The sequence below is a fragment of the Diabrotica virgifera genome, chromosome 10, assembly GCF_917563875.1.
Source record: "Diabrotica virgifera virgifera chromosome 10, PGI_DIABVI_V3a".
NCBI classification, from domain to species: domain Eukaryota; kingdom Metazoa; phylum Arthropoda; class Insecta; order Coleoptera; family Chrysomelidae; genus Diabrotica; species Diabrotica virgifera.
In genome coordinates, this window is record NC_065452.1 from 153,485,305 (window position 1) to 153,499,639 (window position 14,335).

General features: G+C 31.7%; 1 protein-coding gene across 13 annotated transcripts in view; it reads right to left on the bottom strand.

Moving 5' to 3' along the window:
• The window catches only part of LOC114325428 (muscle calcium channel subunit alpha-1), a 759,065-nt gene that overhangs the window by 112,887 nt on the left and 631,843 nt on the right, over positions 1-14,335 (bottom strand). For all 13 annotated transcript variants that reach the window (XM_050663510.1, XM_050663508.1, XM_050663509.1 and 10 more), the window contains 2 exons: positions 4,726-5,149; positions 759-962 (listed from right to left, as the gene is read on the bottom strand). In XM_050663510.1, the coding sequence (XP_050519467.1) occupies positions 759-962; positions 4,726-5,149 (628 nt within the window). The remainder of the gene's footprint in view (positions 1-758; positions 963-4,725; positions 5,150-14,335) is intronic.

Here is a 14,335-nt window from a genome sequence, read left to right on the forward strand (position 1 = left end):
TAACGGAGGAATTCATTCGTAATTTTAAATTTAGGCTACTATTGACTCCCCTAAAGATCAGAAAAATAAAATTTTGGGCAGCTCGGCATTCTAGGTCAAATGCTATCCCCACTGGACTAATATATACTTTTGAGTCTGATAATTACTGCATGTAACTTTTTTGGTATTGTAATATAATTCAAATCATTCTAACCACTTAAATTCCTATCTTTTGGCTATCTGTGGGAAAATTTTCAGCCAAATCGATGATGATGTATTTTGGGAATGGAGGAAAATGTAAAAAACGGTATTTTAACGTTTTTTACACTATAAAATTTGACCAAACACTTGTTTTGATTCAAAATAACTTGTTATAATGCCATATAATGACATTTTTGAGTCCTTTCTATTAAAATATTATGTTTTTCATTGATACTTTACGACAGAAAATGCAAATTTGTTTAAATAAACACCAAATCACTGTAAAATCGCATAAAATAACATTTTGAGAAAAAAAGAAGAAGAAGATTTTTTGATCTTAAATATCTTATTTTTACGTCCTGCAGAAGCTATATACCAATTTTCAGACAAGTCGGACATCCAAAATTTTTTGCCTGAGTGATTTGACATGGAATGTACCATAATGAACTAAGGACGACAACTTCCTGGGAGGATGTACAATGGGTCAATTGTAGCTGTGGGACTTGAGTCACACTCCCTACTCTACGTATACAGAATACCAAATTATTGTGATATTAAAAAAATAAAACATACTTTACCTTTACTCTGAATGCTGCCAGTTTGAAGACGAATTCCATGGCAAATACAGCAGTGAAGATCATATTAAGATAGTCAAGAACTTTTTCGTAAATTTGATATTCACCCTCTTTATGCGAAAACTTCATTCCCAGCGTTATGGTGTTGGTCAAAATAAGTGTAAATATGGCATACTCAAAAGGTCTCGACGTAACAAACCACCACACCTATAGAATAGAAATATGCTTTATTGTCATGGAAAATTTAACAGTTTTATAGACAAAGCTTATAAGAGTCATAAATGAAAACAACAAATACAATTTCCTAAAATTATACAGGGTGTCCCGAAAAGATTGGTCATAAATTATACCACACGTTCTGGGGTCAAAAATAGTTCGATTGAACCTCACTTACCTTAGTACAAATGTGCTCATAAAAAAAGTTACAGCCCTTTGAAGTTACAAAATAAAAATCGATTTTTTTCAATATATCGAAAACTATTAGAGATTTTTATTGAAAATGGACATGTATCATTCTTATGGCAGGAACATCTTAAAACAAAATTATAGTGAAATTTGTCCAACCCATAACAATTTTATGGAGGTTTTGTTCCCTTAAATCCCCCAAACTTTTGTGTACGTTCGAATTAATTCATTGTTGTTTACTCTTTTTTTGATAAGTTACCTTTTATCGAGATGTGGCTTTTTTTTTCAAAATATACCTAAAAATGTAAATTATAAATAAATTTTAAGATTATTAACAGGTCTCTATAATCGTACTTAGCCATATACAAATATGTGGTGGATTCGACAAATATTCAAAATATCTCGATAAACAGTGGCTTATCGAAGAAGTAATAAGAGGCAAAAGAGTTTTAAAAACATTGTGTTTCACTAATGGTGCCACAATAATAATTTAATTGGAACGTACACAAAAGTTTGAGGGGTTTAAGGGAACAAAACCCCCATAAAATTTTTATGGGGTGCACAAATTTCACTTTAATTTTTTTTTAAAATGTTGCTGCCATAAGAATACCACATGTCCATTTTTAATAAAAAATCTGTAAGAGTTTTCGATATATGAAAAAAAAAATCGATTTTCATTTTGTAACTTCAAAGGGCTGTAACTTTTTTTGTGTGCACTATTGTATATAGGTAAGTGAGGTTCAATCAATCTATTTTTGACCCCAGAATCTGTGGTATAATTTATGACCAATCTTTTGGGGACACCCTGTATAAGTAGTTAATATAAATAAAATATAATGAAGTGAAACAAAAAACAATAACAATCTATTGCAAAATTAAAAAAAAATTGCAAATTACATAATCTACCTTAAGAAATTTAAAAAGTTAAGTTAAGCTGCTGCATATGACACTCAAATATAGATTTAAATTCTACTAATACATAAGAATACTGTAATTTCTTAGTTATTGGTTAAGAAACTCTGCTTTCAGATAGATAGGCTTTTGTCATTTTTCGTAACTTGGGGAAATATGTTGCAGATTTAAGTTGTAGAGGGAGATGGCTGTATAGTTTTTTGCAGAATATAATATAGATTTTTAATAACTCGTTGAACGGGATCGGTAAATAGATGTAAAAGGTAGAATTTCTGGTGGAATAGTCATGACTAGATCTTGCTGGAAAGACATGTAGATGTTTACGAATTAAGCAAACAGTTTCTAAAATATATAAAGAAGGTAGTGTTGGAATCCTGTGATCTCTGAAGTAGCTTCTGCAATGTGTTGTTCTTCTGAGGCCAAACAGATATCTTATTGCTCTTTTTTGTAATTTAAAAATAACATCGGATTGGGCAGCTGTACCAGAACCCCAAAAAGGAAGACCATATTGAAGATGCGACTCGAACAAAGAAAAATATGTTACTTTGGAAGAGGCCAAATTCATTTCCTTTGAAACAGGTCTTATTGCATAGCAATCTGAGGATAGTTTCTTGCTTAACACATCGATATGAAGGGACCATTTAAGGTTGCTATCTAAGAAAATAGCAGGAAACTTCACAGAATCAACGATACTGATCTGGCTGTTATAAAGAGGTAAGGGTTGAAGAGCTCCTTTATAGGATAATGCTACTGAAGTAAATAAAGTAAAGAAATACAGACGTACTCACAATCTTTTAATTTCACTACGACGACCAGTTTCGATCTCTACAATATACAGATCATCTTTAGGTCAGCGTTACAAGTGAATTAAATGATGCCGTTGCAAGGGATGATTTGTAAGTTCATCAGTAACATGTTTTTACGTCCATATTATGCTGGTAGGATAACTAGGTGCAGGACTGGGCAGGCGGACATGCTTCGTACACCTAGTCCTACACCTAGCTATCCTACTAGCATAATCTGGACGTGAAAACATGATACCGATGAACTTACAAATCATCCCTTGCAACGGCATCATTTAATTCACTTGTAACGCTGACCTGAAGATGATCTATATATTGTAGAGGTCGGAACCGGTCGTCGTAGTGAAATTAAAAGATTGTGAGTACGTCTGTCTTTCTTTACTTCATTTAAAATGAACTCACATGTGCAACCCATTCAACATTTGGATAATGCTACTGTTTTATCTACGTTAAAAGACAGTAAATTAGAATCCGATCAGGATTTTATTGTGAGTAGATCAGAAATTAGAGTAACATGAAGAGTTACGATATTTGAGTGGCTCAAAGTAATACTGGTATGATCATCAATAAGAAACAAGCTGAAAATGCGAGCATTATCATAACGAAAACTTTGTTTATTTACGTATTTTAATTCATAATATGGAAAATTGATATTATCAAAAGTAGTTTAAAATTAATAATTATATTTTAATGTGCAATTATATCATTCTAATTTAAACGTTATGAACTATAAGGGTAGTTTACTCTTGATCGAAATTCATATTTTTTATATACCTCGTATAAAATTAATAAAATGTTATACATGATGGTTGCATCATAAATCTTAGAACATGAAGAGTTTTTTATGAAGAATAACTTTTCTTCGTCAAATTAAAAATAAAAGAGTTATAAATGAAAATGTTGTTGGTATCCATAATTTGAGAAAAATCTTCGAAAATCTTTTTCCATTAGAAGGATGTAATTGCACATATCAGACCATAATTTTTTATACCAAACAATATTATTTCATATACTGTCGGTTCGCTAAACTCAGACACAACTGGCTAGTGATTTTAGTCAATAATTTAAAAATGATTACTAATTAGTTAATAATTACTAAATAATTAGTAATTTTGCCAATTTTGGCAAAATTCGCAAAAAACAAAAAAATTACCTACTAAAATCACTAGCCAGTTGTGTGGAGTTTAGCGAACCGACTATATTTGAATTTCATAGCAAATGGAACAGTCCATAATCATAAAGGGGAGGCCGTATACTCGTATAAACCTTTTTAAAGCTGTTAATAAATTATTGCTTTTAAAATATACTCAAATTTTATTATTGAACATCTTATTTATTTTATATAATAATTAAATTCACTATCAAATGTCATTGATGTTTTATTAATACTTAATTTAAAATTCAGTTTGACATTCACGAAGTGTCAAACTCAGATGTAAATAACCTATGCTTTGCTTAACAAATCGAGATTAAAAAACTAGCCTACTTAATAGCAACGATTTCAGCTGGACGTGTAGTGTGTCGGCAGAAAATAAAACGATAGTGACTTCACATTTTAGACTTTGAGGTCGATTATCTCGAAGACGGTTAGAAATATCGAAATGCCGTTTTCAGATTTGGATTCAGAAGCAAAAACTACATAAGAATCCATCGATAAATCTGATCTGATTATTACAGGGGCGGCAACGCAATAACACACATATTTTTGCGAATTTATAAACGAAATGTTTTCGTTGAAAAGAAAGAAAGAAAAAAAGCAAAAAGAAAAGAACGAAAGAAAGAAAGAAAAAGAAAAAAAAAAGAAAAAAGAAAAAAAAAGAAAAAAGAAAAAAAAAAAGAAAAAAAATTACCTTGTATTGAATTCGATGCTTGGGAATGTACCGACGAATAGGTTTAGCCTTCAGAGCAAATTCTATACAGTTGCGCTGGTTTTTGTCCAGTTCGCAGTTCTTGTATTCTTGTTCACCTTCGTTTTGGAATGTAACAATGACGAAACCGACGAATATGTTAACCATAAAAAAAGCGATAATAATAATATATACTATGTAATATGCTGCAACTATAGGGCGGTAATTGTGAATTGGTCCTTTATTTTCTTCATATGAGTCTATGGAAACGTAAAGTAAAGCTGGCCATCCTTCAAATGTTGATACTGTAAACAGAGTCAACATCGCTTTCAGTACATTGTCGAAATGAAATCTATTCGGGTCCCAACTTCTTTCTTTCATCGACGGTCTTCCTATATCTCCATTTTCATATACCAAGTACGTTCCACTGAAACATATTATAAAAATCAAATAAGTTTTATTCTAAATATATGTTGCAAGAAATGTGACCAACAACTAATGGTACACAATTCATGAGATGTAAACGTAATGAGACATCGTATAATCTAGAAATTTATTAAAAAATGAGAGTTTGATTTAGAAAATATCACCCTGTATTACACCAAGCCCTTGCTACCTCCTGATCGAATATAGAGTAAGTCGAAGATATCAATGTATATCATCATTCAATCTTCGCTGGTCCACTGCTGGACATAGATCTATCTCATAATTTTCCATCTATTTTGATCTTATGCCTCTTGAATCCAATGACAACGTTTTAGATCATCAGTCCAACATGTTGGTGGACGACCTCTGCTTTTCGGTAGGCATCATCTCTTGGGCTCCATTCCAGTATCCGCTTTGTCCATCTGTTATCTGTCCATCAAGCCACGTGATCTGCCCAGTTCCATTTCAGTGTTGCTATTCTCTCTACTGCATCAGGGATCTTGTCTCACAGTGAGATCTCACGTTTGGGATCTTGTCTCACAGTAAAACGCTTAACATCGATGTTTCCGCTCCGTAAGTCAACACTGGCATAACACACTGATTAAAGGTTTTTCTTTTAAGGCATATTGAGAAGTTAAGGCACTGCATGGTTGATATTCCCGGTACAGTACCTTTATGTCGAATCTGCCGAAGTGTATCTAGATTAACAAAATCCTGGTCTTTCATCCTAACAACCATAAATCTTGAACTGGTCTTCATCTCTACCCAGTGTTCTGGTACAAACATCTCTCTTTAAAATTGAAGAGTCTCAGATGCAGAATCCACCATTAAAATGGTAAATAGTAATTTAAATCTGAGACTTTTCATGTTGAAAGTTCTTTCTGGTACATTCTTAATCTGCGACTTTAACAATTTATAAGACCGCAGACGACGAATGTAGATAACAAAAAGGATTCCTTGCAATCACATTCCGTTTTCATTCGTCTCGGAAAAGGACAGAAGAGGAGCTTTCTAGTACTCAAATCTGAGATAGAAAAGTAAATGATGGTTTTGCTTGGTTTCGATTCAGAGGAGTGCACGCCAGCGCTGTTGAAAAAACCTGAAACGGTGGAAACAGCTGCCCGGCGATTGTGCATCCCTCTGAATTAAAAACAAGCAAAACCATCATTTACTTATCTCTCTTTCAGTTTTTCTTTCTTTTTCCAAGTACACTTGGATCGTGTCAACTCGCAATGCTAATAATAACTAAAATATGATGCAATGATTCGCGCCATTCTTAAAATCCTATATGACGTTAAAATTAATGACGCAATGAAACAAAGGTTTGGTATGAACTTTAACACATTGTACCACTAATCGAACAAGTATTAACGAGTCGGCTGCCAAACGATATAACTAAAACTTGTTTGGAGGCCAAGGGATATAAGCGTACTTATATCAAATGGCTGCCAAATGATAAACAAACTATTTTCAGGAGTTAAGTGAAATGCCCATATATGTCACTGTTGGTTTTAAATTCGTTTGTGTCCTTTGGCCGCAACATTAAAATCGGTATTAACTATCTATTACTGTACTTGTCTCCAGCTTGAACAAAATTGCACTTATACCACTTGGCTTATAGACGCCTCATATATAATCCAAAATCTTATTGAACAGTTTCGGTGATATGGTGTCCCCCTGACGTGCTCCACGTTGTATCGGAAATTTCTGGGCTTGACGATCACCCACTCTAACACTGGCTGTTGCGTTTTGGTATATGTGTTTAATTATATTTATATACCGATAGTCAATTCGGCATTCTGCCAACATTTTTTGTTGATTGTCAAAGGCCTTTTCATAGTCCACAAATATTGAAGCTAGTGATATTATATTCTATAAGTTTTTTTATTACCAGTAGGTGATCGTTTGTTCCGTAGCCTTTTCTAAAAGCCGGCTGTTCTATGGGCTGATAAAATTCCAATTTATTTTCTAATCGTTTCATAATTAGTTTTGAAAATAAGTTAAAATAGTATAAATACGGGAAAGTAGACTTATGGCCCTGTAATTTCTGAGGTCGGTAGCATCACCTTTTTATGAAGTATGATAATTTCTGTGTTATGCTACTGAGTTGGTGTTATTGCGTCCTGCAGACATCTAGTGAATAGTTTGGCAAGGGCCTGCCATAATCTTTTTCCAGCCACTTTCAAGACATCAACCACTATTTCAACGCCTCCGGAGAATTATTGTTTTTCGTTTCTTGTACTGCCCTTCGAACTCCATTGGGTGTTACGTCCGGTAAAATTTCAGATCCCTGATTAATTATCTTTGGTAGTAATCTAGTAATCCACTTCGGCTATATTGCTGTTTTTTGTATAGTTGTCTATAAAAACTCTCTATAGTGTTCATAATTTGATCTCTCAAATAAATGAGTATGGTTAAGTAAATAAATGTTACAAATAAATTGTGTTGTAGTGCTAGTGTTAGAAGACTTTAAATAAATTAAAATATGCATTACATTGGTGTCAGAAGTAGGATATTTAAATAAATTATGTATCTGAAGGCTTTAAATAAATTAAAATAAATATTATACCTGTAAGAAGACGGTAAGCCTATGAGCTGATGACAAGCTCATTGAACTAATCTTTATTAGATATTGAAGCAGAGTAATAATAACTACTGTCAAGAGGTTATTCCTTAGACGTACAGTTTATTGTATTAATTTTTACGACTATTAGACACTCTAACTGAAAAGCTAGTTACTACTGCTAAACGTGCCAAATTAAAATAGTTATTATAAAAAAATGTCTTAATTTCTGATGTACAAATACACTGTCGACCAAAGAAATCCAGTCATTCGATGGATTATACACGTTTGATGTCTCGAATTTCCTAATACTTGTTTTAGGAATACCTATGTTTTTTCCTTGTTTTCCTAATACCTATGTTTTTTCCTAAAAGTTCGGAACACTCTGTGGAATATTATAGCATAGATAAATTATTGAAATTAAAATTCAATGGCAGCCTTAGGTTTCTTAACATTTTCTTTTTTGATTAATTAGCTTGTGTTGGATAATAAAAAATTTAGGTGCTTTAACAACCAGTCATGTTCTTCATCAATACAGGGTGTCTCTAAATAAGTGCGACAAACTTTAAGGGGCAATTCTGCATGAAAAAATAATGACCGTTTGCTTTATAAACATCCACAAATGCTTCGTTTCCGAGATGTTGAATCTTTTCTTACAAACTGATGGTTTATTTGTTGCTCTAAAACCGGTTGAGATATGCAAATAAAATTTCGTAGGTTTTAAGAGGTAGTTATTGCGCATTTTTTGACATACAATTAAGAATTTTATATTCACCATTGACGTGCATACGGGATGTATCTAAAATGTTTATACCCGTATGCACGCCAATGGAGAATATAAAATTCTTATTTGTATGTCAAAAAATGCGCAATAATTACCTCCCAAAAGCTACCAAATTTAATTTGCATATCTCAACCGGTTTTAGAGCAACAAATAAATCGTCGGCTTGTAAGAAAAAATTCAACACCCCGTATCTCGGAGACGAAGCATTTGTGGACATATGTTTATAAAGCAAACGCTCATTATTTTTTCATGCAGAATTACCCCTTAAAGTTTGTCGCACTTATTTAGAAACACCCTGTATTGATGAAGAATATGGCTAGTTGTTAAAGTATCTAACTTTTTTATTATTCAAGATATGCAAATGAATCAAAGAAGAAAATGTTAAGAAAGCTTAAGGCTGCAATTGAGTTTTAATTTCAATATTTTATCGATGCTATAATAATCCACAGAGTGTTCCGAACTTTCAGACAAAACACAGTATGATTGTTACACCCGGTATTAAATGACATTTATCTGTCTAGCAACAATATTATTACATTGATATTCTTAAATAGTAAGGCTATAACATACTAAAAAAAATCACTCATATCAGACAACATGCTTAGGAAATTCGAGATATCAAACGTGTATAATTCATCGAGTGACTCGATTTTTTTGCTCGGCAGTGTATTTGAAGAATAAGGAATAGCAATAACCTAGTTACTATTTATTTTTATTATATTTAGTAGCCATATAGAAGAATTAGAAAACTAATCAAATCGGAAATTATCAAATTAGAAATTATGAGTGTTTGAAATATTTACCGTTTAAACAATTCATTTTTTATATCTATATGATCTGTCCAAGTGAACATCAAAAACTGAACATCAAAAAGACTAAATTTATGATTGTAACAAAAGAGCTATACACCAATGTGAATTTAACCATAAATAATAAGCAAGTTGAAAGAGTTACCTCCTACAAATATTTAGGGTCTACATTGATGGCTCCAAGAATAATGACAGAGTTAGTTGTGCAGTCACAACGTCAACAGAAATCATCAAAACATCGACCCTCCCATCATTTTGTAGCATTCATACATAACAGCTGAATTAGTAGGAATACTTCACGCAATAAACTCTTTATCATATAATTACGCATCTCCAGCAATTTGCACTGACTCCTTAGCATCTATCAATTCCATAAAAAATATTTTCACAAGACATCCAATTGTTAAAGCCATCCATGACTCAATTAACTTACTGGCCTCTCAAGGAGTTATTCCGACAATCATTTGGGTACCCTCCCATGTAGGTATTCTGGGAAATGAAAGAGCAGACGCTGCAGCCACATCAGTACTATCATCAACCAGTGATTCTGAATGTATCCAAATAGACAAAGATCTAAAACGTCATTTTAAACATATAACAGGCAACTGCTGGCAAACCCATTGGAATAAGCTGCCTTCGAAACTGAAAGAAATTCAACCGAATATTGGTACATTTACACCGCCGAATATCTGCAGAAAATCAACCGTAGTACTTAGAAGACTGATAATTGGGCATACCAGACTAACCCACAGATATTTAATGGCTTCTGAAGACCCTCATATGTGCCAATATTGCCAATGTCAGCTGTCAGTGAAACATATCCTATTCGATTGTCCAAAATATCAACATGAACGACGATTTCATGGACTCAAGAGTCATAGGCGTAACCAGGGGGGGGTTTTGGGGGTTGTAACCCCCCCCCCCATTGGCATGTACTTTGAGCTCTATACGCTAACACCATAGCCCTCAGAGACCTTCCAGTAGTTGTAACCCCCCCTTTCAGGTAGTTGTAACCCCCCCTTAGGATCATCCTGGTTACGCCTATGTCAAGAGTAGCCTGAATGAAGCACTAAACTCGCCAACTGATATTCTCCACACCATAAGCTACCTACGAAATATAAATATTTTACGAATATATGTATTTGTTGTATGTATGTATTGTTTACTAATGTATAATTGTACCTGTGTCAATGATCATTGTAATCGAGACACGTTAATTCAATAATAAAAAAAAATATTTAGAGGTTTGGTTCACTGATACTATTGACCAGACAAGGGAAATTAAGAGGCGAATAGAAATATCGAGACAATCATTTATTAAAGTGAAAAAGTTCCTATGCTGCGGGGATATAAATCTGAAATTAAGAATGAGAATGTTAAGATGCTATGATTTCTCCGTTCTGTTGCGCGGCATGGAAGCTTGGACACTGAAAAAGATAAACATCAAAAACATTGAGGCATTCGAGATGTGGTGCTACAGGATAATGTGGAAAATATCATGGATAGAGAGAGTAACAAATCAAGATGTTTTGCTGAAGATAGGGAAGGAATGCAAAGTCATATAAACCATACAAATGAGAAAACTAGAATATCTAGGCTACCTAATCAGAGGAAAATAGTACTTCCTGCTAAGGCTCATAATCCAAGGAAAAATCTCGGGAAAGAGAAATGTGGGACATAGAAGGATTTCCTGGTTGCGAAATTTAAGGGAGTGGTACGGGTGCAGTTCAATGTAATTGTTCAGAGCTGCAGACAACAAAGTTAAGATTGCTGTGATGGTAACCAACCTCCAATAGGACAGTACTGCAAGAAGAAGAAGATAAGTCCAGTTGATGAATTGGGACATTCGATGAGGTGTCTGTATACGATTTTGGTGTATTTGAAATGTCCTTCGACTTTTGTGAGTTGCGCACATTGACATATTAAGCGTAGACTCGGCATACACACCAAAAAAGCGTAACGCGGAAACAGCATGAAAAATGTCGATCGGTGGTCTATCTATCTCTTTCAACCAAACGATCCCGTGCATGAGACTGACAAAGATGGCTAGACCACTCAATCCTATGTCGACGTTACACCTCGATGCATTGAGTGGCATATCCCTAGCCAAGCCTATCCTTAACATGTCTCTGGTTGCGCAGCCCCCGCAATATCCAGAGAAGTTTGCGATATTGAGCTGTCATTGCCATTTCCACTTCTGTTTTTACTGTCTGCTCCCCTCCGGCGCATGAAAAATAGTGCTACAGTAGTACCCAAGTTTATAACGAAAAGCGAAGTAGTTTGAGGAGTTTGTAAATAAGCTGAACTGTTTGTTATCTGTGTTCTATCCATCCATCCATTTTGTGGTAAGTAGTTGAACATGTTTCATATTTATTATATTTTACAGTGTGGAAGGCACTTATGGAATAAAATTATTTCTATCCTTTTTTCAAAAAATTATAAAAAATCCTGAGCCGTAGATTTTTATATATAAATGTGCAATTTTTAAAAATGAATTTAAATGTACAGGGTGATTCATGCAGGCCTACCAGAGTCCATAAGCTTTATTTTTACTGGAACACCCTGTATATTTTTACATCTTTAAGAACTGCTCAAATTGCCTGTAGCCCAATAAAATAAAATAAAGTCAGAATGTAATTCCGAATAAATTTTTTATCAAAGTTTAGGTCCAATCAAAAGATTTTTCAAGAAAGTATATGATTCATGAGGGGATCATTGTTTAAATAATTAAAAATGGACAATTTTTACACAAAATTTACTTTTTTAACTGCTGCGGTAAATCATGTTTTTATTATGGCTTTACAATTTTTTTCTGCAAAACTGAAGAAACAATCTTTTATATAAGACACACTAAATTAAATTTGACCCTTAATATATTTAAATAATTGTAAATTAAAATTAAAAAACAAATTTCAAAAAAAAAATTATTTGCATTATAAATAAGCACTAAAAACATTGTTTCGCAGAAAAAGTTGCGCTATGGTACCAGTATAAACCAAAAAAAATCGGTTAATAAATACATATTAAGTATTTTATGAGGTATTTATTGTTTATAAAAAGTTTTGCTTTTATGTATATTTTGACAAATGTATTACAAATCAAAATGATGTTTGAAAATAGGTGTAATTTGTTTAAAATATGTTTTATTGATAACATCGCCGGGATTAAAAATTTTGAAATTATTTTTCGATATTCGTGTTCCTGTTAGTTTTTGACATACAAAAGAAAAAAAATTTCTAGATCCATTTTTTGCCACGGTAGCCTTTACAAGTTTAAAAATTCATAGTTTGTTTATTTATCAATATTAATATTTTAAAGTGCGTGAGTACATCTATCAATGTCATTTATACATACTTACAGTTAAAATTTTAGAATATTTTAAAAAATAATCATTTTCCTAGCGAACTTAAATGAAAACTTTTTGCATGAAGAGTGGTGCTTTGCAATATCTTCGTTAATAATTGACCAATTTTAATGTTTTTTTTTAGTTTAGGGTAGCATTTAAAAATAATAACATCTAAATGACACTTTTTACAATAATTATTCGTTAATTTGTTCTAAACAATTTTTTCTCTAGATGTGATAAATAAAAATTGACACAAAAGATTTTTTATAAAAAAATTAACAAAATAATACTGAACTAGCATTAAAACTTTGTTAAAGATTTTTTCCTTTGTACAATATTAAAACTTGTATATACTTACATATATGTATTTTACATTTAATTTTATAATTTTTTTGACAGGTAGTATGTACACTAAAAATTGTTGAAGTTTGTATTTGTTAATTTTTATTCACTTATATACATATATTTATATAGAAGTTGTCCTCCATTTTTTATAGATTTTCTTTTATATTCACATTAACTTTACGATATTTTGTCAATAATTTGTACAAAGAAAAAGTTTTCATGTTTCTTTAACAAAATTTTGCTATTTTGTTAAATTTTAATTATAATTTAAATTAATAAAATAAAAATTTGTTTTAATACTCTTTTGTGGTTATCTTTGGTGACAACTTTTATTTATTACACTATTAGATTTTTTTTTGGAAAAATATATTGTTTATAACAAATTAATGAATATTTATTGCAACAAGGGTCATGCTATTATTTTTATATGCTACCCCAAGTAAAAAAAAACATTGAAATTGGCCCATTATTAACGGAGATATTGCAAACTACTCCGCCAATTTTCAGGCAAAAAGTTTTCATTTAAGGTATGGCACCTTAAATGAAAACCATTATTTTTGAAAATATTCTACAATTTTATTTTGTGTATAAATTGCATTGTTAAGTAGTTGGGTTAATAGCAGATGTACTCACGCACTTTTAAATCTTAATATTGATAAATAAACAAATTATTAATTTTTAAACTTGGAAAAGCTATCTCGGCAAAAAATGGTCATAGATTTCTTTTTATTTTGTAAATGTGTCAAAAACTACCAGAAACACGAATATCGAAAAATAATTTTAAAATTTTTAATCTCGGCGTTATTATTAAAAAACGTATAAAGTTTTAAACAAATTACACTAATTTTCAAATGCCATTTTGGAAGAATGTTTAATTGAAATTTTGATTGATCAATACATTTATCGAAAATATGCATACATTAAAAAAATGACATCTTAAAAACTTGGTAAAAGCTGAAAAAACTGAAAAAAATGGTAATTGTTTATAAACAAATTAAATATCTCATAAACTACTCAACATTTATCAACCTATTGTTTTTTCAATTTATACTGGTACCATAGTGCAACTTTTTCTGCAAAACAAAATGTTTTATAGTGCTTATTTATAATGCAAATAATATTTTTTTGGAAATTTGTTTTCCAATTTTAATTTAAAATTATTTAAATGAATTAAGGTTCAAATTTAATTTAGTAAGTCTTATATAAAAGATTGTTTCTTCAGCGTTTGCAGAAAAAAATTGTAAAAACCTTAATAAAAACATGAATTACCGCAGCAGTTAAAAAAGTAAATTTTGAGCAAAAATTACCCATTTTTAATTATTTAAACAATTATCGCCTCA